General features: G+C 44.5%; 1 protein-coding gene across 12 annotated transcripts in view; it reads right to left on the bottom strand.

Annotated features, from left to right (window-relative positions):
• LOC114841888 (contactin-associated protein-like 4) overlaps positions 1 to 23,022 on the bottom strand; it is a 28,081-nt gene extending 5,059 nt beyond the window's left edge. The window contains exons 1-20 of one of the 12 annotated variants that reach the window (XM_029127086.3): positions 17,105 to 17,295; positions 16,935 to 17,001; positions 15,238 to 15,385; positions 15,038 to 15,148; positions 12,010 to 12,203; positions 10,612 to 10,759; positions 10,231 to 10,428; positions 7,709 to 7,884; positions 7,462 to 7,608; positions 6,471 to 6,738; positions 6,156 to 6,299; positions 5,828 to 5,999; positions 4,142 to 4,248; positions 3,703 to 3,822; positions 3,343 to 3,543; positions 3,075 to 3,237; positions 2,647 to 2,774; positions 2,309 to 2,479; positions 1,593 to 1,811; positions 391 to 630 (exon numbers count right to left, since the gene is read on the bottom strand). In XM_029127086.3, coding sequence (XP_028982919.1) covers positions 391 to 630; positions 1,593 to 1,811; positions 2,309 to 2,479; positions 2,647 to 2,774; positions 3,075 to 3,237; positions 3,343 to 3,543; positions 3,703 to 3,822; positions 4,142 to 4,248; positions 5,828 to 5,999; positions 6,156 to 6,299; positions 6,471 to 6,738; positions 7,462 to 7,608; positions 7,709 to 7,884; positions 10,231 to 10,428; positions 10,612 to 10,759; positions 12,010 to 12,203; positions 15,038 to 15,146 — 2,905 coding nt within the window. In that variant the 5' untranslated portion in view covers positions 15,147 to 15,148; positions 15,238 to 15,385; positions 16,935 to 17,001; positions 17,105 to 17,295. The other 11 variants (XM_029127088.3, XM_029127089.3, XM_029127094.3 and 8 more) reach the window with 11 other exon arrangements.
• Between the last annotated feature and the right edge of the window lie 2,034 nt (positions 23,023 to 25,056).

The raw sequence follows: 25,056 nt of genomic DNA on the forward strand, positions 1-25,056 counted from the left end.
CTGCTCTGTGTGCAGTACCACACGTACAACACCTAATTAGTGCACCACTGAGAGGCAGCCACAGAAAACCAGCTGACAGCTAAAAGAACAATATGAATCTTGCTAATTATAACACAGCTGCATCTCAGAGTTGTGCTTTACCTGTGGCGTTTCAAGGGATCTTCACTTATTGACATAATATGAACATTTCAACAAGGAAATTCTGAAACTGACAGTTCAGATACTGGTTTTAAGTGAGACTTTCTTGACTGTGTTTAAGAACAAAACACGGACATTGATTACATATAGACAATATTTGCCTATTACCAACAAGCACTGCATTAAGGAACTGATCTGATACTGATCAAAGGTCTCATCATGAGGTCGACGGGTGCTGCCGAGTCTCCCTACCTCTGTCGCAGAAGGCTCCAGTGTAAGCAGAAGACCCACAGTCACAGAAGAAGCTGTTGGATCTCTCGACGCAGCGTCCCTGATTCTGGCACAGGGAGCCGTAGCTGCTGCAGTGGCCTGGACAACCTGCCTGGACCCCAGGGGTAATCTTAGCTCTTTCCTCCAGGTCCAGGGTGATGCCGTTCAACTGCAAGGAACGAATACAGCCGCGGAAGCCCTTCTGCCTAGAAGCTGTGCCTCCTAAAAACCCACAAAAAACACAGAGACAGATTAATAAGTAAATGTAATGTATCACATCCTGTTAAGCTTTATAAAAGGGGTAAATCATCCAGCGGATCATTTTTACAAACTAGAATTGGGTTTTTGGACACATTTCTAAATGAAAACCAACATTTACATTTTTATGTTTCATTGAAATTTCCTTAAAGAATGGATTCATCTCATAATATTGGTATGAAAACAATTGCAGACATTACGATGGATGATGCAAAGCAACAATGTCTCAGAAAAGAAAGCATCATATCTCAGATCAGGTGACAGTAAATCATATTTGATGTGAGCAGTTGAACACCCGCTCCAGAAACAAAGATTTGTCACTACACTCACAGAGCATTTTTAAAATGATGGAGGTGATGAAATGCAACGAAACGCAACCTGTTACAGCAGAAAAATGGCAGGTTAAAAATTCAAGGAGCTGACATTTAACTTGCTGCACCTCCAGCTGAGGACGATGGTCATGATGTCTGGCCACTTGAGACGGGTTTCCCACAGCAGAATTTAAACTTATGACCTCCAACTGTCCTAACTGTTCGGACTCTGCAGGATTATAATAGTCTCAGAGTGAAAACTGGTAGCGTCCAAACTGTTGTGAGTTGATCAGGTTCATCAGGAGCTGCCAGGAAGCTGACCACTACAACAGAAAGCATCAACCTGAGGATCAGCTGGTGAGGATTTTCTCTTGGTTTAAGAGTCTTTCGCAGAGATATTACTTCAATTTTCTCTCTAGGTTTAGGAGCAGAAAATTCCCTTCCTTCAAGAGAACACAGGAAAAAAAGGAAGCCAAGAGAAACGTCCAAAACGGTTCATCTTGATACTTACAGATCTTCATATAATTGTCCTGTTATTTTGGCACACCATTGCTGTCCTGAAACAGAAACGTGAATTGGACTTTAAATAAAAGCAGTGACCTTACACCCACACACCTATAAACAACTGGCTGTTGAGCTGCAGGTGGATGTGCCCGTCGGCAGGAGCCTGCAGCGTGGCAGACGGCAGCTCGTCCAGGCGAAGCGACGCCTCTTTAACGTTCCGCTCGGCTCGAACGTGATGCCACCTGTTGTCATTCAGGGGGAAGTCAGCTGTTACACGGACGTCCAGCGGACCGTTACCCACATCAAGGGAGAAGAGAACCTCAGTAGAAGCTGCAGAAATGGGAGAAATATTTGTGTGCCATATAATGTCATACTGTACAGCTTGTGCGTGGCTTGTTACACTTGCAGACGGATCAAAGGGTCTGTCTGAGTTATCAGTAACTCACCACCTGCCCCAGCAGAGGGGATTACTGTATTAAGAACTGTAGTGATGGTGGACAGCTACAACAGCATACGCTAAGACTCCTGCCACAATGTGTTACAGTGCAATAATATATCAACTGCTCACTACTATAGAACCATAAAGTGCAGCAGGCAAGAACAATGACACAGCAGTGATTTCCCAGAGGAGAAACAACAAATGGAGTTGTTGTTGAGAATGTACATTTTATTTTTAGGCTTAGAGGCCCCGAGGTAAAGTTCTACGCAGGACCGCCACATCCCACTGAGTTCAGTTAAAATGAAACAGCCTGATCCCTCCTGCTCAGGCTAGACTCAGATCTGAGGTCAGTCCAGATTAGACATCTAATCTCAAAGGTTTTACTTACAGCTGAGTTCGATCCGAATGAAGTCTTTGATGCCCAGGTTTTCCAGGAAGACACCAGAGGATGAGGTTGTTTTGAAGAGGAAGGATATGTCTGCACTCAGCTCTCCGTGGAATGTTGGAAAGTGGAGGTACGACGTCTCCTTGTCAAAAAACGCAGCATTCCAGACATTTTCTGCAAAAATGAAATAAAAAAAAGAAATTAGTTTTTAGGTCACGTTACACAACATTTCCATTTAGTGCATCATTCTAATGTTGCTGTTTGGTTGGTGTGCTGCTGTAACATGAAACATAAATATATGTAATATGTAAGGAGACACAGAAGGTCAGGACTGGACTTACTGTCTCCATGGCAACGGAGAGGTCCTACCCTGTAGGCACTTTCTGAGCCGGGCCTGTGGACATCACCCAGCACCACAGATCTAACAGGTAAGGTCTGCTTATGGGTCACCAGACCTGAGTCATTAGTCCTGGATGGTATAGAAGGAACAAAGGGGAAGAAGAAGAAGATGCAAAGAAGCCTGACTAGCAGAAAAAACAAACCTTCATCACAAGAATAGTAGGCAGCAGTATCCAAGAGCAGGGGAGGAAGAAGAGGAACAGGAAAGAGAGGAACACTGAGGTGAGATGGTGATGTACAGGACTGTATCTTTACAAAGTGTAGTGGCCATTCTAGTGTATTTTTAGTGGCCTCATCCTAATGGATTAAATCAGTTAGGCGCCCCCTTACAGTATGTTTCTCATTCTTTCCGTATACTCTGAGTAATTACCACTCGGTGCGGTCAGCGTCACAGTTGCAGTGACGTTTGTGGTCCAAGCAGCCCTCCTGCAGGCTGCAGGCGCACTGCAGGCTGCCTGGTGGAGCCCCGGCCCAGGAAGTCTGCACCTGGCCCACACCTGGGCCTCCAACCCACCAGATGAACGGAGAGCCATCTGAAAGACACACACGACTGCTTATGTAGCACCCTTCAACATTTTGCTTTGGTGCTACTTTGGCTGTTTCAAACTTCTGTCTAATAGTAATAGTTAATACACCACCTGCTGCATAGAAAAGACGTGACCTCCTGCAGCGGTAGGTCAGCTCCTGTTCGCAGTGCTCTGACTGGCTGATGATGGCCGTGAGCTGCTCCTCTGCAGCGGTGTATTCAAAGTGAGCTGAATGCTGATTCTTTCCTGGCAGTATCTGAACATTGGTCAGCTCTGTGTTGTTGTGCTGGATCACTGTCCAAGTCTTGTCCTCTAGCAAAGAGAAGAGAGGAAACAGCAAAGACAAAGCATGTATTTTTAATTTTTCATTTCTTTTATTGCAAGCGTGAGAGCACTTCACCTTCACAGACTGAGATGGAGAGACTGGACATAAGGATGTGCCAATGATATGAACTGACGTGTGTGAGCTACCTGTCATGTTGCAGTAGATTAGCTGCGGTCTGATGGGTCCGCTGCCATCCACATCAGTGTAATAATACCCTGATGTGTTGCCTTTGTGTTTATAGGCCTCACAAGACTGCTCATATATCGCTGGGGAAAGACACACAAAGCCTCATCGTCACCATCCACTGCAGTGCTCACCGTTCAAATGCATTCATCTTGCCTGTATTTGAAGAAATATCTTCAGGTGCAGTAGAAATTGTGTTTCACCATTAACATTTTAGATAAAGTAATAACATCTGGCTTTTGTTCATATAAATGCCGGTCTTAAAACAGCCGGTAGTCAAATCATCGTCTTTATGATTGATGAACAACTGCTTTAATTCCTGAGTGAGGTAGAAAACTTTAAACCAACATTTCCACCTAAACGTTTGTGACCTTGGACCAGCGGAGCGTGTCGGGCGCTTACAGCTGTGACAGGTGGCTCCACCGTAGCCAGTGCCCGAGCAGTTACAGTGGAAGGTGCTCCACGACTGACTGCAGCTGCCTCCATGCTCACAGTGGCTGGGAGAGCACCTAGGGTCAAAACAGAGGAGAGCACACATTCAGACGCTGACCCAGTGTTTCCTCAACAGTCTCCCTCATTGTTCCTTGACTACAATAAATATAAAACAATCCTACTTTCTGTAGTTCATCCTCCAACTTCGCAGACTGTGTTTTCCTACAAATTTGTAACCCACAATTCAAACCAATCATTTGCAGATCACCCAGACTTTTCTCCCTCTCTCACAACTGTGTAAGGACGAGGCTGGCAAGTGGCAAGCCACACAATCAGAAGCGGATGAGGGAAAGAGGCCAAATGATGGCGATATGGAAGAGAATGAGAGGGAGAGAGAAAGTCAGGGTGGGGAATTAAGGTTGAGAGAGGATCTGAAGACGCGTGAGGCACAAGGGAGCAACAAAGGGAAAGAGGGCTGGGACTGGGTAAACATATCTGGAGAGGGGAATGAGGTCAGCAAATTGTCACTGCAGAGAGAGACGAAAAGGAGGGGGGAGGAAATTTTTTTAATCTTTTAGTCAGTGGGAAATTCACTGTTAGAAATGTCGTGACTCAGCAGGCCTGTCAGATGAGAAAGATTGGTTTTTAGCACCAATTTCTCGGCTTTGCTTTTATCTGAAACTTGGAATGGAGGCAGGTGTAGCATTTTATTTACAGCGCTACTTTGTGCCTGGAAATATAGGCTTTATAAATTCAGACACTTCATTGTTGCGTCATTTATCTGCAAACATGCACACTTGGCATAACATATGTCTCTTTCGCAGCCACCAGTAAATAAAGCGTGTGATCAGGTAAGTAGCACATATTTCAGAGGATTAGTCTGTAGGTTGAAGGTGAGGAGCTAGAAATGTGCAAATCAATTTTTAAAGTTGACATTTTGTTGAAACAAAAGCTGCTCCCTGGATAATATGTATGCCATTTACCAGTGGGCTCTAATGATTTGGAAAAAGGTCTAATGCCATGTTCTGAGAGCAATGTGTTATTGCTCAAACACTGCACAACATTAAACTGACACAGCGGAGCTTGACTTGACATTTTACACAACACAGAGAGAGAAGAGAGACAGAAAAGGGCTGCTGCTTTTGAGGATATTTCACGAGATAGATTCTGTTACTGCTTTTAGTTATGACAGATTTTTCGGTGTAAATCAGCTGTGTCGTTGGCCAGCATTTACAGTACAGTAGTACTGTATGTGCGCAATGGAACACAAACACAACACCAAGGCCTTAGTGGCAATTAGCAGGAAATAATAAAGGTTCGTGCTCCATTCTCTCTCTAATGAGCTCCTGCCTACTGGACCTTCTCCACAACAAACCAAACAATATTACTTCCTCTGACTAATAACTCCTATTCAATAAATACACAAAGAAAAATAACATCACGGCTCTGAGAGGGCTCTTCAAATAAAGAGGGCTAGAGGGAAAACATAATACTATAACCCTGTTGCCTTAGTTCCCTCTGTGATAATCAAAATTTAGGAAGTCACAAGGTTTTGCTAAAAACTAAAAAATGATAATGTTGCATCCTCTTTCTGGGAAACACACAATCTTGTTACACTTAAAATCTGCGTCGTAGAAATATTTTAGTAGCTCTGACCTGTCGATGATGCCACACATGTCAACCTGCAGGTGACTGTAGTTTCCCAGCTGCCTCTGCTGCACCATGATCAGGTCTACGTGCTGCTTGTCCACAGTGAGCAGACGCATGCAGCCTTGGAACGCGCCGAACGGGTTCACGCATTTCTGGCTGCTGCCTTCGGTGGGACAACCTGAGGTGGAGGGGAAACCACATCAGAGGGTCAATGAAACAAGCACAACGTGCAGCCTCACTGTGACACTCAAGCTAAGGGGCCCTAAAATCACCTGTGCTTATAAAATCCATGCATAAGGACCAGTTGCTTTCTAAATTACATTTGTTTTCTTACCACCAAAGAAAACTTTATCTCCTGTGGTAATAGGGAACAGATTGGGGTGAGCAGTGGCTCCTTCTCCATCTACAGCAATAGTCAGATGTCCTCGTCTGGAGGACAAGTCCACAGAGTGCCACTGAGCGTCGTTCAGAGCTGAACCTACAGACGCACAAATATTTTAATTGAACAAGGTAAAATATGTAGCAAAGGTTACTGATATCTAGTTTAAAAAATTTGTTTTGCAAGTTTTACTGCACACAACATAGACGTTTTGTGATGGACAGTTAGTCTTAAATTGACTATATGTTGGGGATTACTGGTCATGCTGACCTGTGCTAAGCTCTACCACTGCTCTGCCAGACTTGTGGATCTGTAGGTGCAGCCTGGCTTTGCTCAGATACAGCCAGAGGACACCTCCCTGGTTTGGGAGTTCAAAGGTCAGCAGCAGCCCCTCCTTGATCCATGTCCGGAACTGAAGCCCCACCGACAGGCCTGAAGGTGAAGGTTGTGTTACACCCGGCAGCCAGAGGAAACTTTGGGGGCTGATGAACGTCATTGCAACAAAAACAGGTTCAGCACAGATAAAGGTCACATTGCCCTGAAACAGAGAAAGGATGCAAAGAAATTATGATGGCATGGAGGGAAAATATTATGTATGTATATGAATTAACTCCCAAGGCTGGAGCCCCGATGCACAACAATCTCATCATTGGGTCTCCTTAAACAGTTTGGGAGTATTTCCATAATGATAATAGCCAGGCTCAGGATAAGCACCCACAGATCAAACTGAAGACACCAATGTCACACAGCAGCTTTCTAAGGTCACAGGGGAAAAACGGAAAAGCAGAGCAGGTGACAGGAAAAGAGCCGAAGACAGAGCGAGAACTAAGATGGCAATTAAACGTCTGGGAGCAGTCGGTCATGTCTGTGCTCAGGCTGCTAAAGGTAATTCCACTTCAGGGACTGCAGCACTGATACGTTCCATCCAACGGCCCCCACTGAGGAATATTGGCTGTTTATTTTCAGTATGCAAATCATGAACAACCAATCTAATCCAAAAGCTGTGGTGGGCAAGTCAGCGTGATATACTGTACATTAAAGAAATGCAGACTGAAGAGAAGTAGAGACTCAATGAATCACTGATGTCCTCAAAATACTGGATGAGAACTTACACTAATGTCATTGACAAATCTGTATTTTCAGCTGATTAGAAATTAAGAAACATCATTAGGCATTACTGTATGCCAAGATAAAAAAATATGACATCTGCCGGTATTGTGACTGTGTCTAGCACAAACCCATCCACACTGAGCCAGTTTACCTTCACAGTGACCCGCTGGTCTTTCTGCTTGGCGAGGTCCACCAGATTCAGTCCGTTGTAAACAAGGTTTTCCAAACAGCCATGGAAATTTCTGTTTAACCCGTCTGACCTCATAGAGCCGAGGCTACGACCTGCTCCCACACTCAGCTGTGCAAAAACATACAAACATTTTATTAAAAAAAGAGTAGGTGTGAATGCGAGCGGAGTTTTTCTGTTCTCTGCATCCCACACATCTGCAAAAACACACCTGGTCGTGATCCCAGTGCGTGAATTGCGACGGGACCTGCACCCACATTGTGCTGTGGTCCACAGTGAGATTGAGGTGGTTGCTGTGACGCTCCACAGTGACATGGTGCCAGTGTTGGTCGTCCAACAGGCTGCCCAAATACACAGGATATCGACTTTCAGGTGACAAACTCCTACCTGTAAAGACAAATACAGGTAGGAGACAAAAAGAGGAATCTCCATTTAATTAAAAAACTGAATTACTTATTTCAGTTGTGATACAGTAGCTACATAACAGACATGAACCAAATCTGTTTTCTCTTGTGAACAACACTGTTCTCTTCACTGAGTGAAACCAGTTTCTGTTGTAGATCTTATCTCTCTAACAAAAGACAAACATGTTGTACAACTTCTGTGAGAACTAGAAAAGGCCGGTGACAAAAACAGAGAACAGGAGAATAAACAAATGGGAATGGTGCCTTCTGCATTCTCTTAAATTGCATTTGCTCAGACAGAGCTAAATGTAAATGTTCTATATATAATGATTATTATTTTCTGTCTGTGGGAAAATGAAGACTAAGAAGAAGAGAAAGGGAAATGGAAAGAGACAGAGACAGATTAAAATGTGTGCTGTCATCAGTCATCAGTAATGTGTCAGCTGCTTGGCACAGAAGGAGGAGAAGGGAACAGAATGAGGGAGCGTCTGACACGCACTTAATCATCGGTGATCAGCAGACAGATGTTTGCATATGCAATGACAGACGTGGCACGAGAGACGTGAAAGCCAAGTATTTAGTCAGAACCCATGACCCCATCTCCTAAACAGATCACAAATTTAAATACAGCTTTGGAGTAACTGTGTCAGTTAATGACTGGCAGTTAGATTTACCAATTCACAACTAACACACTCATTAACAAAGGATTCGCATTGTGTTTTAATTAGGAGTCCCAGTGTGTCTTGGATCTTCACTGATCACTGGCGTGGTGTGACCTGCTCCGATAGGACTTTGAACCGGAGCAGGACTATCCTCAGGACTCATGTAGCGCGCTTCAACAGACATCCGAAAAGCTCTCTGAGTAGCTGCTAACAGTCGCTCTAAGTGTTTTTATTTTCTCCAGCGTAGGCCAGTGTTTTACAGTCCATCATTCTAGACGGTTTCCTGGGGGCAATATCACATAATCACCTTCTGTCTGCGCCTGCATCACTGCTCTTCACTGTGACTCTTTAATTCTGTTGGCAGACAATGACGAGATCAGATGAACGACTGCTGGGTTGTTTCAGCATTTTCTTTTCTTTCCATTTCAGTCACACCAGGTGCTCCAATTTCTAAAATCTTGTGTATTCAAAGAGGTACAGTGAGTTCTGTGTTTTTAGACACTATTTGTTTGTGCATGTGAGCACTCTCTAAACATCTTCATTACAACAAGTTAAATCACAAACTATCATCACATCACTGATTTTCCCTTTTTTCTAAAATCTGACTGAGATGTACATGGACAGGTGACTGAGAGCAGAATCATTCGAGCTTCACAGGCTGTGCAGCGCTGGATGAGTCACCTGTGTGCTGTCAAATCAAGCACATCAGGCTCTATCTGACATAAATGTGCTGAAGGCTGAGCTGTTTACTTACAACCACGCAGGACTGCACACAACTCAGGCACTTTCCTATAAGTCACTATGGATAGAGCGGAATAACAGGGAAAGCCAATACTGCAGTAATGACCACAACACAGCCCACTGCTCACTGTGACAACTGAGCTGACAGGAAGGTGGAACGGGAGGCCTGGCCTTACCCTCTGCACAGAGAGAAAAGCCCCATGTCCTGTGCGTCACCTTACCGACCCATGAACACACAAGAAGTGAAGGCTCATATTGCTTAGAGATATTTCCATAAAATAATCTACAGAACTATATAGCACAAGCCAACGTTTTGATTAATGTAAAGCAAAAAGGAAATTGGATTAATAATAATTAATATTTAATTGGAAAAGTTAATAATACAGGAAAACAGAGTCTAATAAAGTGTCTTCTATTAAATTATTTTTAAAGTTGTTTTGTGTGAATGAGAGAAAAAATCACTGAGGCCCATGGCACAGGCTGCGGCCTGTGCCATGGGCCTCAGTTAGAATGCCTCAGTTAGAATGTCATAAAGGGAAAAGATGCCAATCAGTTTATCTCAATTTTCTAAGTGCATCATGACATTTAGAATAAGACAAAAACCGTCTAATAATGTGACTCACTCATTATATTATTACTTGTTTTTTTTCTCACAGACAAACAAAAAGCTGTGAATCTCTGTAATAATAGAATAAAGTGAAGAAACACAATAAAACACTTAGTGGGGGTATGTCACCCAATTAAAACAACTGACATTTCTCAGGGTTAGTGATAAATTACTAATGCAGAACTCAACAACACTTTGATAGCTTTTCAAACATTACACAAATCAAGTTTCCTTAAGTAAAAGTTAGCCCTAGTGTTTATAAAATTTACCGGTGCTAAATGTGATGCAGCAGCACTGTGACATTTTGCATGTATTTTACCTTTTCGGAGGAGCAGGAGAAGTTTTCCTTTTTCCAATTCCAGGGTAAGGCTGTGCTCGCTCCCCCCTTCTGCATGAATCAGTATCCCAGAGTTCCTCAGGGTTTTAAATTTTAAAGAGATGTTTTCACTGGCCACCTGCTTGGGTCTTAACCTGCAGAGAAGACTGCTGTGGCCATCGAAACTCACCGTGTCAGAATCTAAAACACAGTCAAATCACTAAGCTAAGATGGGTTACGCCTTCAGGAGGTCTCTCTCTGTCAAAACTTCAAAAACAGTTTAAGCAATGATGAAATGAAATAACATCAGTCCAGGTCAAAGAAAGGATCAGGTTGATGGCTGTACTTTTAAAATGATGACACCAATTCAAAACCAGAACTGACTGTAAGGGCATCCATAGGTCTCCAGCCTGAGCCCAATCCGTCCACTGGGATTCCAGTCCAGAGGGATAAAGCGCACGTACCGAGCGATCACTGGATGTTGGAGCTTATGCTGGACCACGCTGTCTGCATTACTGTTACCTGGAAAGGCCTGGAAAAACATCAGCAGAATGTTAGCTTTTCATTTGGACAAACTATCCAATTACCATTTCTGGATATTCATTATGTATCATGTAATCAAGCTTAGTGAGTTTCACTGCAACCCCCCAGTGACAGTAGGAGTGATATACAAATGAAAGGAATATTGTAGCGATAGAACCACGATTTTGTTGAATGGTCTTTTAATCAGGTGAAAAATTAGATTTGTTTTTTATGTGGTTTTATATGTATCAGATGCTTTGGTAAACATTTGGTCCATAGAGAATCACACGTATGAACCTTTTAGATGACAGAAAATACTTTCTACAGTTTGTTTGAGCTTCAAGACTGAATTTTAGGCTAATAATCTTTTCAACGACATACTGTACAGTAGAAATAAAACCATATTACTTTACAAAACCACCATCGCTTTCACTTGATTTTAAGTGAAACCTACTGTAATAGGTGAGATTACAGAATCTGAAAAAGGGGGAATGCAGCGCAGGCAAAGAAATATGTGGCATCATCTGTTTCCAGCTAAACCTCACGTATTTGCTAAAAATAAAAAGTGTTGTGAAAAAAACAAATAAACTATACTATATGGACATTTACTGTACTGCATGAGGCACCTGGATATGTAATTAATAATAAATAATTAATGCCATCAACTGTACCCCGATTACAAGGTTATATACTGTACATATCACCTACATAACACTTTCTGCTTCTTAATGCCTTTGTAGTCATGTAAAGAGAAAATGTTACTGGGCTTAGTGAACCCTGGCCTCTAAGCTTAAAGGAAAGGGAGGTCCTGAAGGATTTGTGACTGATGATCCAGCTCAGTAGTCAGCTCTGTTCCCTGAAAGCCATCATAAACTAGGCTGACTAATGTGTGCAGCTTTACAGACTTTTGAGACATGCTGTGGATTTATACCGATTTATGCTGAGAGTGAAATCAACAAGCTTTTAAGCCATGTGAAGCCCCGTGTTGCTGCGTCTCTTTCTCTTCTTAGCCTGACTTTAGTTTTACTCATCTTTAAAATGAGCTTGGATTGTGTGAATTTGAACAGCTTCCTGGTTTGTCATGATGCACAGTGGAAAAGCTTGGCCATGGGAAGAGACTCATAATTACTCTGGTTGTGACCTGTTATCAACAAGTCCTCCAACCAACAGTAACCCTCTATACAACCCACATGTATGACTCTTGATTCCAGTAAAGCACTGCTGTCATCGCTAGCTCAGATCTAGTAGCTGTGCACTCACTGCTATACGGTCTTCTTGCTGATACTGTTTCCAGTTGTGTCCTGTGTCACTGAACATGAGCAGGTAAGTCGTCAGCCAGTCAGAGCTCCCATAGCGGCCTTGCGTAGCAACCGCAGTGATTTGAGTCCGTCCACCCAGGTCGACCTCCAACCACTGATACCTGTCTGAGCTCAGAGGAGCCCAACCTCCAGCACCTGGACAGACGGGACAGAGAAAGTCTAACCTAACAGGAAGACAACTAGTTTAAAAAAACAACAACTTCTTTATCACATAATGTTTAAATTAAGGCAGTTTAATCTGTAGCAAGATGCAGTCGAGGCACCTGGATGCTGGACACCACCAGCCTTATACAATATTAAAAATGACCAGTTCATAGCAGACCGCCATATATTCGTGGAGTCCTAGGGCAGAAAACCATAAGATGAAGATGCTAAATAATTAAAACACCAAAAGGTCTGTGTGTGTTTTGTGCTAGTGAAAGCTGACTGGTAGATTTTATGGACCTGCCTGGTGGCCTGTGGATCGGCTTGGTGCTCAGGTGCTGGCTGATCTGATCCTGTTCATGTTCACCTTCATGTGCAATTTCCACAGCCAGTCAGAAGGTCTGGCCTTTGAAGGAATGTTTCCTACAAGCAAAGTGTTTCAGGACATTCCTTGTTGGTAAAGTACTGTAACTAGTGGACCACTGGAGAAGTGCTGTCAACTTCCTCTACAGGAGAGAGTTTCAGCATTTGAATGGCCCTAGAAACCACAAAGACGAATTCATCATAACAAAACCAACAGGCCTTAACTTACACTGATAACATATGCCTTTAATTCTATAATTACTCATTTGAGTGACTTTGAAGACATGTCTCTAATTAACAACACTGTAATCGGGGTTTTCCTTGTTTCGCCTTTGAGGAGAGAGAGAGATTTGACAAAGAATTCCTACGTTTAATTTATATTTTATTTTCTGGCCATTTATTCCATAACAATTGGCTCTACAGTCATAAATTGTATTGCATTTTAAATTACTCTGATGCCAGAACCAAGTAGTGCTAGTTCTGTCTGCAGGCACGTCTTGCTTTCAGCTCTTTCAGTCTGAGTGTGACTTGTATTCTTAACAGTGCTCCTCAAAGGTTAATGAACAGGTTAAAGGTGCAACAAGACTACAGCACAGTACACGGAGGAAGCAAAAATAGCCTGGTGTGTCCTGAACCTGAGCTCATTTTGCAAGTGAATTAAGGCTGAATGAGGTGAAACCTGAGCGAACGGCTGCAAAGACTGAGGCACATTAACAGCAGCTGGAGGAAACAAAAGCAGGCAGGGGTTTTAATTCACTCACTGAGATCTGTATGGAGAGCAGCTGGGCTTCTGGAACTACAGCAGGGTTTGAGTCAGAACAAAAAGAAGCACAAAGGTTCTAGAAGGTAATGTGAAACAGTGAAGAAACTGTCACGTTCATAGAGGAATTGAACTTTACAGAAGCTGATTACAGTGGCTCTCAATCCCTCCTGTCCACTGTTAACTTATACTGCACAAGTATTGTCTATAATAAATTACATTTATTTACAGCAAAAATCACAACCAGCTATACATTTGTGCAGCCCCTCGCTGTGTTGCATTTCCAGGCGAGTTATTATTCTTGTGGAGGAATGAAGTGCTATGTTTAATGAGGGCAGTGAAGGCGCCAGAAGGCTGTTGAGGTGAATAATAGGCGTACATTTCATAGAAGTGTCACTTCAAAGACAGATTCACATCCACAGTCCGTGGTGCAATTAGCTTTAAAAAACAAAAGCAGCTTGATTCTGGTTGGAGAAAGCTCCAGTTCGTTAAACAGAGCATGACCCTAACCCTAGAGCATATGCCGCCTCTCCTCACACCCTCAGGTAAGACAAAAAAATGTTAATTAAGCACATTCAGTAACAGTAAGCTACTGTATGTTAATACATACAAATGCAGATTCCAACAAAATGTATGTGCAGTTACTGTAAGTGTGAACATTGTTAACATGTATGATTTCTACTATACCATAAAAGATATGAAATGACCCCCAGTGTTTAATGCCTTTTCATTGTCTCTTTGCTTCTCTTGTTTGACAGCTACAACACAACCACCTTAGGTTCTGCCATTCAGAGGCATCTGATCTTTCTTTACGAGTGCTCCGTCCTTCTTTTTACGGATCAAACCTGGATTTGTAAACAGACAGAACAGGTTGACTGAAGTGAAGGAACACAGCAGGGGTGTTTGCTCACAGCTTGTGCCATCAAACACACTAAGGAAACAGCTCTGCTTCCTGCACTCTCCCGATGCTGAAAATCATTCAGATCCTCGGCTCTGCTAAAGACAAAAACATCACAGCACTTTCATCCCCTTACAACTCTCATGTCTGGTCAAGAAAAAAGTGAGGAGGGTTTGTGGCATCTTTCTGTTAAGCATCAGCTATTCCAGTGACAAGTTTCCAGTTTGCTAAGCGAGCAATTTACAGAGTTAGTTGCAAAGTTTCATCTAAAAATTCAGCAGAAAGGGAAAAAAACTGCAGTTCTCTCGACTGATTTTGGCTTTCTGTCCATCATTCATACTGTGAGGTTTGCGTGCTCTGTATCCTGCAGCAACGTGAATCATGTGGTGAGCACATCAGAAAAGAAACAGAGGGGTGCGATGGCAAACTCATTCTTAAATTTGATCTGAACCTAAAACTTCAACTTCAGTCTCTTCTTTAAACTCAGTATGAGATGTCAGCATCCCGAGGTACAGAGAAGAAAAAAGCAGGCTCATGGGCAGCTGCCAGCGGGGCGTCTTTGAGCAATGCATGAGCATGACTCCAAACTGCACTGCTAGTGAAGCATCAACAGTAGGACGCCAAGGTTGTTTTAGGTAGAGCACAACTGTGAATGTGTTCATTTCAGTTCTGCCAGTGTAAGGAGGGTATAGCAATATACTAAAACACTATGTCTGTGACACGCTGGTATCTGCTGCTCATGCTACAATACCTCATAATAACAGATGGGCTGCCTGTCAGCCAGCAGTGGATACTGTTACCCACCTTCTCTCCGGTTCAGCTTAGCAAAGCCCGGCCCGTGGCTGCTGGACAGCTGCGATGAGCTCCTGAATGATGACGGCAGCAGGCTGGACACGAGCGGACTGTGACACATCTCTGTGAACCGCACAAGAGAGCACAATGAAACCGATGACATAGTTCGCAGGGTAGACGCTACACATAAAAACAGCATGTCTTCCTCGTACCCTTGGTCGGCTCAGTTTAAGTGCCTTCTTCAGTTTACAGCTTTATGGAGCCTCTTCCTCAATTATTAGACCTTATATCAGCTTTGTGTAAGCTGTTTCTTCTTTAATGAGACCTTGCTGGAAATTCAATGCACTGTGTTCTAAGTGCCTGACAGGGAAGACACATTAATGAGACAAAGCGGCCACATACAGCACACGCTGATGGTTACTGGATTTACACTGATGCTGTTGGTGAAATAAAACACTTTTATCCTACAGTATTTAAAGATGCATTACAACACAACCGCACTGACGTAAACAAAGCTTTCCAGTGGCACAACAGCAAACAAACACATACAATTAATTTGTGTGGTTGGTTGTACACTTTGAATTTGTGTTGTTTAAACATGATTCATACAGGAGGTGTAGGCATTCAGTGTGATTTAACTTAGTGAACTGGTTACACCACACACAGCTAAATGCTGGACTGTTAGTGCATCTTCCTTCTGTCACCAAGAGCCAAATATCTGTGGGAGCTGAGATGCCTCTTGGTGAGATTATAATAAGGAAGGGAGGAAGGATCCCTGTTGTCTTCGCTTTCATTGAGATTTGTTAACCTCCTCTTTGTTATGGAATCTTTGCGCGTGCTCAAGTTAGGGAAATGTGCACGCAAAGTTTCACTTTCACTCGCTTTCATTGGACTTTGATTTTATCTGATTTTTACTCACCTTGTGTATTGTTTGAACAATTCTACATTTGTAATCAGTGATAATTAATGTCAGCCACACAGTGTACGCAAGCATCATTCCTACAGTATCTTATCTAAGTTATATATGAATAAAGCATTGCAGAGGATTAAAAAGTAAACATCCATTGTAGCTTCTTCCTGTTATGTAGTTTAACTACAAATTAAGTTAAAAAACACAAACACTGACGCTGCTTTAAAAAGGAGCGTGAATTACGACTGAAGGCAGTAACATGCCAAGCGCTGCTGGCAACTGGTGCACAGAAATAGACACCAAAGAGAATATTTGATTCTAAGAACTCCAAGAATGACATGTTACTTTGTGATGTCACAACTGTTTTGCAATACGCCTCTTGAGATGCAGGGTGCTATTCATTTTGCATCCAGGCCCTTCTGTGGCTGAGGAAACATATACTATCCAGGTCTCAGCCGTGGTTGTAAAGTGAAAAACTAGAGTCGCATAAAGACACAAGACGAGCTGAGCATTTACACTATACAACGTTGATGAGAGGACGCCTTTGTCTGTGTTTACTGCGCCATGGCTGAAAAGCTACAACACAAAGATGAATTACCCACAAACTACTGCGTTCAACACGATAAAAGACCAGGACTTAACATTAGTAATTGTAACTTTCCAAAATTATACAAAGCGATTTGACAGCTATGAAGCAAAAAGGCTTGTTTAACAACTGAACCTGGCCACAGTCTGTGTCTAAAAACAAACAAACCAAGGATGAGGAGGAGAAGAAGTGGAAAACAGACACTGAAGACAGTCATGAAAGCTGGTTTTACAAATAGGTAATATGGCTACACCATATAAAAACCCTGTCATTAAAGCAAACTGACCTGCTTCAATAGTGGAATTTGTTGATACTTAGTTAAGTGCTTCTTTTTATCAGGATATTTAACTTAATAATAATAATATATGATTCGTCCAGACGACCAGTGGTAGAAAACCACAGTGGTAACTCACCTTTTACTAATTACCCTTACTCCATTACTTCCTCACACCAGCTCCGCAGGGCTAATTACCACCATTACTAGGGTACACAATTATTAATTAATTTGTTAACAATATATATTTTTTAACACACGTAATAATCACACTAATTAAAAGTGCATGCATTTGCTTTTTAAACACACCTGGTAACTAGCTAACGCTGAGTTAAAAAACACAACGGCAGCACAGCATGCTAACCAGTAGCAGCCCCGTGGTTAGCTTTGCTAGCTTGACTCTACTTGTAAACGGGACCCGGACCGGTCCAACAACTTCTACTCCTCTGTCAGTTTATTTAACAGACGTTAGACCCGCTACGAATTAGCCAAAACCAACTACTCACAATAACCTTTAGCTCTGACAACTTCCTGCCTGCGTTGCCTAGCAACCCCACCGTTTATATGTTTAGCCACATTAGCTTTCTTTGCTTCCAACTGGTTACTGTTGATTTTGATTTATTATTTACAATTAAATTGAAAAAATAAAATAAATATTAGTAGTATTTTAATATTATTATAATATGTAGGTTATATATGTGGTGCACCACACACATGTAGTGGCTGTATATAATTTGAATAATTAAAAACCCTTAGGTTTTAGTTGGTTGGCTGAGTTCTCTCTGTGGTATTTGCAAGCATTTCAGAGACACACGTCCTGTAGAAGTGGGTGTTATGGCAGCTAATGGAGTGTTGGGCCCAGCAGCCCTCAGATGAAACAGACACTGTGATTTATTTGTCTTTTACACCTTGTCTGCTTTCACATTCAATGCTCTGCGGGCTTGAGAGCACTGGGAACTAGAGAACATCCTCCCAACACCCTGCACACCGTTGACATGTGCTTCATTATTTATCCAGAAGGGTGAGGCCTCTAATTTAGCCATCGCTCATCTGTAGCGTCCCCTACAGAATGCATGATAAAATCAGGATGAGAGTCTCCTTCCCCTGAATAAACAGTAGCTGGAGAGATGGAGAGGTTCAGAGCTCCGAGGATCCAAGAGCTGTGCTCAGTGTTCACCTGTCATTATTAAATGTCACTGAGCACAGTAATAAGGAAAACTTACAAATCTAAAACCCAAAGCAGGATATTTGTCTGCAAACACGCTATAAATACTGAATCAGGGTCTTGAGATTTTTGCGAGTACTTGAAATTAGAATAGTTTAACAGAGATTGTCCAGATATACTGACGTTATCTGACATAAAAGGTTAATTAAGACCATGAAAACAGTGGGTGGAGAACAACACAGTCGCAGAACACAACCTCCCACTGTTAAGAACCTGTTACAGTTTACAATGCTCTTATCTGCACAGTAGAGGAATAAAACATGATAATCGTCCACACCGAAGTCACACTGTGAGTCCGAGACCACAGAGACGGAGTGGAAATAAAGACAAGAAGTTCCTGATTACGTTCCTGTGGGAACGCAGAGCACAGATTGGACGTTCTCCTCGGAGCAGAGCGTCTGTGTGTCTCCTCCCGTCTGCACGGTGTGAGTTCTAACGTACGTGTGTCCTCACCGCGTGCACTTCATTGTGGCCGAGAGGGAATGAATGAATGTGAACGCACATTTAAGACTGCAGACAGGGACATTTCAAGCTTCTTCATCATTGCTTTCACATGTGAACATTTTTAAGCTATGAATGTTTTTCACATCACTACATGCAGCATGCTGCGTTTAACGAAGTGGGGTTCCCTCCTGCAAAGTGTCTGCAAACTCTCCTCCCATCGACAGGGAGAAAACTAGAACCCTATAGATTATAGACCATCAACCATGTCTTACTAAAAAGTCTGTGTACATCAATGATTTGACCTCAGCTGCCAGATACTAATTGATATGGAGGTCACTGAACTTGAGAGGAAGAGAAACGGCCTGAAAAGGCAAAATATAAAACAGTCAAAGCTGCGATTCACCCTGTAAGTCACACCTTCAGAGTAAAAGCCTTTGTGTTGTGTTTGTGTATTATGTCTTTGTGCTGCTCTGAATGGGGGCCCAGAGCTGCTCTGCAGGTGCACGCTGCTCCTGCTGCGCTCCAGCACCTCCTCCACCTCCTCCACCTCGCTGGCCGGGTTCTGGAAGTGCTCTCTAAACACTCGATCTCGGTTGCATCCGAACGCGTTGGCACCGGCGCCGCTTTGTCCTGCAGCGCTGAGTGTAGTGACGTTCCTGCTGCACTCGCGTTTTACTCGCATATCATATGCTCTAATTATGCCCCAGGGCCTCCTGCGAGATGGAACAGATGGCGATTTGCAGTCTAAAGGAATGTGGAGACAGCTCCAGTCTGTATGTGTTTGGTGAAATTATGCCCAGCGTCACATTTAGATTCCCAGTGACAGAAAACCACATTAGGTGTCTGCTGAATTCTGAGTGCTCAGCCTCTGTTATTTTATGAAAAAAATGCCTGTTAGGGCCAGTGTTCTGCTGCCAGCACCATCCATTGGAGGAACATTAAGTTAATACATTGCACCCGTGACAATGGCAATAAATGACAAGTCAAGCAGATATGCTGCAGTGCTGGAAAAATATAAACAACACTGAGCTCAGGGGGAAATAAACTCATTAATCATGAGCATTAAACAACAGCTGTTTACTGTTGAACTGATTTTATAGGAGCCCAGAGGACGTCTCATCTTCTTCATCCTCGTCTTCATCATCAATGTAATTATCATCATCATCACTGTGTTTTAATGCGTTTTGCATCAAACCTTTGTGATTTCCTCATCGTGCGATTGTCATCATCTAAGAGGAAGATTTTCTGGTCTTCATTAAAGCACATCTTCAGAAGATTTAGCACAATATGAAACGTGTGTATCATTTTAATTCATATTTTCTTCCTAGTCAACTTTTCGTTTTTTTCTACTGGTAACTTTTGTGTAATGATGGAAACTGATACCCAGTTTGACTTTTTCATGCTTTGCCCCAGGGTTTCGTCCTCTCGGCTCTGGGGCCGGCGCCTCCAGCGCTGCCTTCATTCAGCCCAAACACCGTGAGTCTGACCTCAGCAGACGCTGACAGATTCTTCAAGCAGCTACAAGTCGCCTGAGGTGGTGACGGCCACGCGGTGAACGAGCGCTGCTTTGGGGAGCCGCCGCCCACGCGGGACCGGCCTTGAGCAAATAACCATGTGTCACAAACTCAGACGGATGGACTGGAGGCCCCTGTCAGTTTTATCACTTAACTGCGTGTCGGTGGGTTAATAAATCTCGCTTCCTGACTGACAGCTCTAAGTTTGCCCCAGCGTCTGCTGCTGCCACGCTGTAGCCTTGAATTCATCAGCCGCATTCACGGCTTCTCTTCCACCGGCCGGCGCACATTTTCATAAATGACACTAAAGAATAAAGATGAGAGCGGCTTTCCGCTCAGCTTCCGCTCACTTTTATCATTTCCACCGTCGCAAACTGCCGCGTCTCATGAATCATAAAGGCCGGTTTTCACGGGGAAATGCGCAGCGAAGCCGCGCTGATTTGATTCTGTCCACAGGTTTATGTCTCTGTCCCCGTGTGACACGTCTATCCCCTGCAAACCTTACAATGAGGGGGAAGTCACCGCCGCGATGTCTTCACTTCCTCTCAGACAATTATGGGAGCATTAAAGCTTAAAAAGCTGAACCCTAGTATTGAACCTGCAGCGTGAAGGAAGCAGTGAGCGCTCGGACTGGGGGCCGAAACCAGTCGCTGAGTCAGCGTCCGGCACAGCGAGCTGCGTCTGACAGGCAAACGCATCTGACAAGCTGCAGAGAAATGATTGACAGCAGTTCTGCAAACAAAGAGATGTGATTCTTCTTCTCTTGCCTATACACCTGTATTTCATTTACCAACACCAGAATGTGCAGGTTCCATCCATCGTGGACTAACGAGTCCCACCTCACTGCGGCGTTGAGCCTAAAGCGGCTCTGCCTCTGCTCTTTGTGACACATTAGCCTCGACTTGAGCTCCTCTCCCCTCGGAGGCTGGCAGCGATGAGTCACTCGGCGTCTGAACACACATTACGGACGCGCACACACGTCGGAGGTTGACTCACATCATGTTCACGTGCGGCTACAGTATTTGCTTCCTGGTATTATCTCATTAGGCTGCAATTAGAGCAAACACTCCAGCGACTCCAAACCCACCGAGGGAACGGACAGCAGCTCCTTGAAGGATGCGACTGAAAAGAAAAGAGCGTGTGTGTGTGTGTGTGTGTGTGTGTGTGTGTGTGTGTGTGTGTGTCAGCAGCCACGTCCGGCCTCCTTCTCTCCTGGAAGCTTTGGTTTTGCCTAATCTGAAGCCGTTCGCGCTGACGATGACTCTGGCTCAGCCGTTGCGCATTTAAAGTAGGATTGTGCAGCTGTGGTGGAACTCTCTGATGTTTCCCAGATCAAAGTTAGCAGCATTAGCATATTGTCTCTTAGCATCAGAATGCACTTTAATGATATTAAAAACATTAAATACTGTAGCATTTAGTCCAGTTTGCGTTCCTACAGTATTCCAGACAGACAGAGCATTTTCTCCCTCCCTCTCCTTCGCTCTGAGCTTCTGTGACACGTGGCCGCTCTCTGTTCGCTGTAACTTCATTAGACGCAGCTTTCTTCTTCCTGTGTTCACTTATCTGAGGCAAATCCTAGAAGTGGAGCTGCAACGGAGCCGACGCACCTGAAGGCACAGGTGGTGATTGAGCCTGTGACTGCTTTAAAGCCACGGTTCAGGTGCGCGTCTAGTCTGACCTCTTCATTAATAGACATTCAGGTATCAGAGCAGCTTCAGCTGCTGCTTGGACACCAGGCCGGTCGCTGTGACCGACCGCACAAACAGACACATCTGCCCCCGTGACAGTTTTACCTCCTTTGTTGGCTCTGACAAATAGCTTGAGCCAGACCTTGCCGGTGGCTCTGGCTCAGCACTAACACAAAGTCAAATAAAATGTGGAGAGAGGTCTGGGCAGCAGAGCTTATTAAGTGGATGATGTACTGTATGTTTGTTCTATAGGACAGCGAAAAAGGTTTCAAGCAACACTTATTGATCTGAGAGAGACAGCAACATTTTCTTTTCTCTCAGTTATGGTTTCTGAGCCCAAACCTTTTTCCTGTGGGGAAATAAATCGCTTTTGTCCTTTTTTTCTGTGTCAAAGAATATTATCTCTCTCTCTCTCTCTCTCTCTTTCTCCACATCAGCTGGTGTCTGTCAAAGTCAATATCAAGCTGATGAGGTAATATCTACCTTTTATGTGTCTGTCCCCAGAAGAAGGAGAAGCTTGTGATCCTGTACGGGCAGCAGCACATTTAGCGAGCGCCACTGAGGGCGAAGGGGCTCGTTCTTTTTATAGGTGCAGTTGAAAAACCACAAAATCTCTGAGAAAAAACAATTATTATTGATCGAACAACATTTAACAGTCGTGATGCTGGATCCACACGTCTGCACTGTAAACTGTGCCCGCAGACCTGGGCCTGGGCCACTCAGTATCAGGTGAGGTGCGAGTGCCTTGCTCAGCGGCAGCGGTTTAATAGCCCCAGGTGGAGTTTTTCATTCAGCTCCACCACCCACACCCACACCGGTTCCCACTGCCACTGCCTCACTGAGGATCAATGGATGTGAATGCATGAAATGAAAGGTATCATTTCAGAGTCCACGAATCCAGATATGAGCTTCATAATATGAACAATAAAAACTACAGCAACAAGCTCAAGACTTCTCCTCATGCTGGAATGAACTAGACCTCCTTCAAGCAGTTTGACAGTGTCCGATCCACAGCATCACTACAACTGTCACACAGTGAAAACACTCAGATCTCACCTCCTCTCGTTGCCCAACGTGAGCTGCAGACGATCAGGACGACCTGTGTGATTATTCCCCGGACTTTTTTACTCCAGAGATCCATGATGAAGTAGAAGGGCGACGCTAAAAGTCAGAGACAGTCTTGCAATCCTCCTCTTCGCTCCGCTCCTCCTCCTCCTCCTCCGCCTCCACGCTCTCACACTTCGCAGATCCCTTATGAATTTTGCACTTTGGAATCAGCAGGACTCAGCAACATTCACCCAACTCTACAGCAGCGACGGCACAAGAGGAGGCTGCTGTTTGTTGAGCTGCTCTCTGCAGAGTGAGGGGACGGGGAAGAGCGAGAGAGAGACAGAGGAGGAGAGAGAGAGAGAGAGAGAGAGAGAGCGAGAGAGAGAGATCTAGATAGAGAGATGAGAGAGATTAGATAGAGCTCGAGGATAGCTACCGATCCGCATCTGTATCCCGTCTCTCTCTCTCTCTCTCTCTCTCATCTATCGATCTCTCTCTCTCTCTCTCTCTCTCTCTCTTCTTCTCTCCTTCTTCTTGCTTTCCTCGACGATCCTTCAATGAAAGATAAAATGTAAAGGAAAGATAAGAGGGAAGTTGCAGAGGGAGGAGCCCTTCAGGCTGACAGCTCGGGTCCCATTAGGCTCCGGGCTGTTGCTCACAGTCGGTTTGTCATCGTGTTATGCAGCGGTTCAGGTCCAGTGGCCGCGGGAAAGATCCCCAACACGGCGCCCGAGTCAGTCATCAGCTGGAAGTGGCCCGAACACGGTCCAAGAGGCTTTTACCAACTCTGTAACGCTGTCTGTTCTCAGTGACGCAACTCAGAGATCAGAGCGGGTTTTGATCTGTGAACATCTAAAAAGAACTAACTTTCAGTCAGAGACCTTCAATGTTACATAAACGGGTGTAAATACGGGCTTTTTCGTTTGATCCGGACAAACAAATGCCCGGTCAATGATGCTGATGTGGGTCGATCCCAGCAGCTTCACTGGGAAGCTCTTTTATCCCCGTCCACAGGTAGAAACAGAGGGATCCGTGTTTAACACAGTTACATGAAAGGAGAGCAGATATTATTGGTGTGATTCCTGCTGGTGTCCGTTTGTGTTTCTCACTGAGAATCTGCCGCTGGAAACGCAGCCGTGCCGCTTGTTGCAGGTTGCTCTCCTGTTGCGGATGGTGTCGCTGCGCTTGTTTCATCTGCCCTGATGAGTGAGCGTTCAGCCACGCAGGAGGCGGCATGTGAATGAGGCTGCCGCACGGGCGCACGCAGGCGAAGGCGGCCGCAGCCTTTGTTTTGATCACTTCAGGAAGAGAAGAGAGGCGGTTTGTGCGTCTGCGCGTGGATGCGGGGAAATGGTTTCATTCAAGGTGCTAATCGCATCTTTCGTCTCAGCTTTGTGCCTCTTATTTCAGTGTCAGTGCCACTGATTGGAGCCAAAAGCTGATGATGAGTATTTGCATGGACACTGTTGACTCAGCATGCGTCCCACATCCTATTGTGCGTTCATTACTATTCAGACACCTGTGAGACGTGCAGGGGCTCCGCTGTCGTATCCGAGCTCCTCCGCAGCCTCCTGATCCTCGTTTTGTAACTCATTTTTATTTTGCATACGGAGCGCAGCCAGTGACTGATGCACTCCCCCTCTGCTTTATATGCACAACACCTGCTGCAGGCTGTGGAGGGGTTTTTGGCTTCGGCCAGCGAGCCCATCAGCCAAAACACAGAAGACTGAGAGCTTTTGGAGGAGATGAGTGGGGACGCTCACAACTTGGTGAAGGGGGGCTGTAAATAGTCAGAATCTGGTGTGTGGCCGCTATAGATGTACGTACGTCACGTCAGGAGACCTGGAGAAATGAGCGCCGTCCGTTTTAACGGCTGCGTGATCGTGTTTAATGGCGTTATTGACGTTTCCACAAATGTAGAGAGGGAGGAGCAGCGAGGAAGCTGTTTTACAGCGTCGCCTGGTTTGTGTCATGTAGTCGTAGTGACACTTTGGAAGATGCTGCAGAGCAGGTTCAGAAACAGAGAGCTCTTCATCAACACGTTTAAGGTTTAGAAGTGACTGATGACTGATTAGACCACATGTGAGTGTGTGACGTGTGTAAGGCCACATGTTAGCGACTGATGCTTCTGTTTCAGCCTGCTTCACCTGCTGAAGGTCCCCCCCCCCCACCCCGACCTCGGTGAGGCAACGGGTCCGCTGGCGTGTCTGGACCTGGGCCTGCCTCGCTCTGCCTCTGCCTTGCTCTGACTCTGCCTCGCTCTGCCTTGTTCTGGCTCTGCCTCTGCCTCTGCCTTGCTCTGGCTCCGCCTCGCTCTGACTCGCTCTGGCTCTGCCTCGC

The sequence above is a fragment of the Betta splendens genome, chromosome 15 (genome assembly GCF_900634795.4).
Source record: "Betta splendens chromosome 15, fBetSpl5.4, whole genome shotgun sequence".
NCBI lineage: Eukaryota > Metazoa > Chordata > Actinopteri > Anabantiformes > Osphronemidae > Betta > Betta splendens.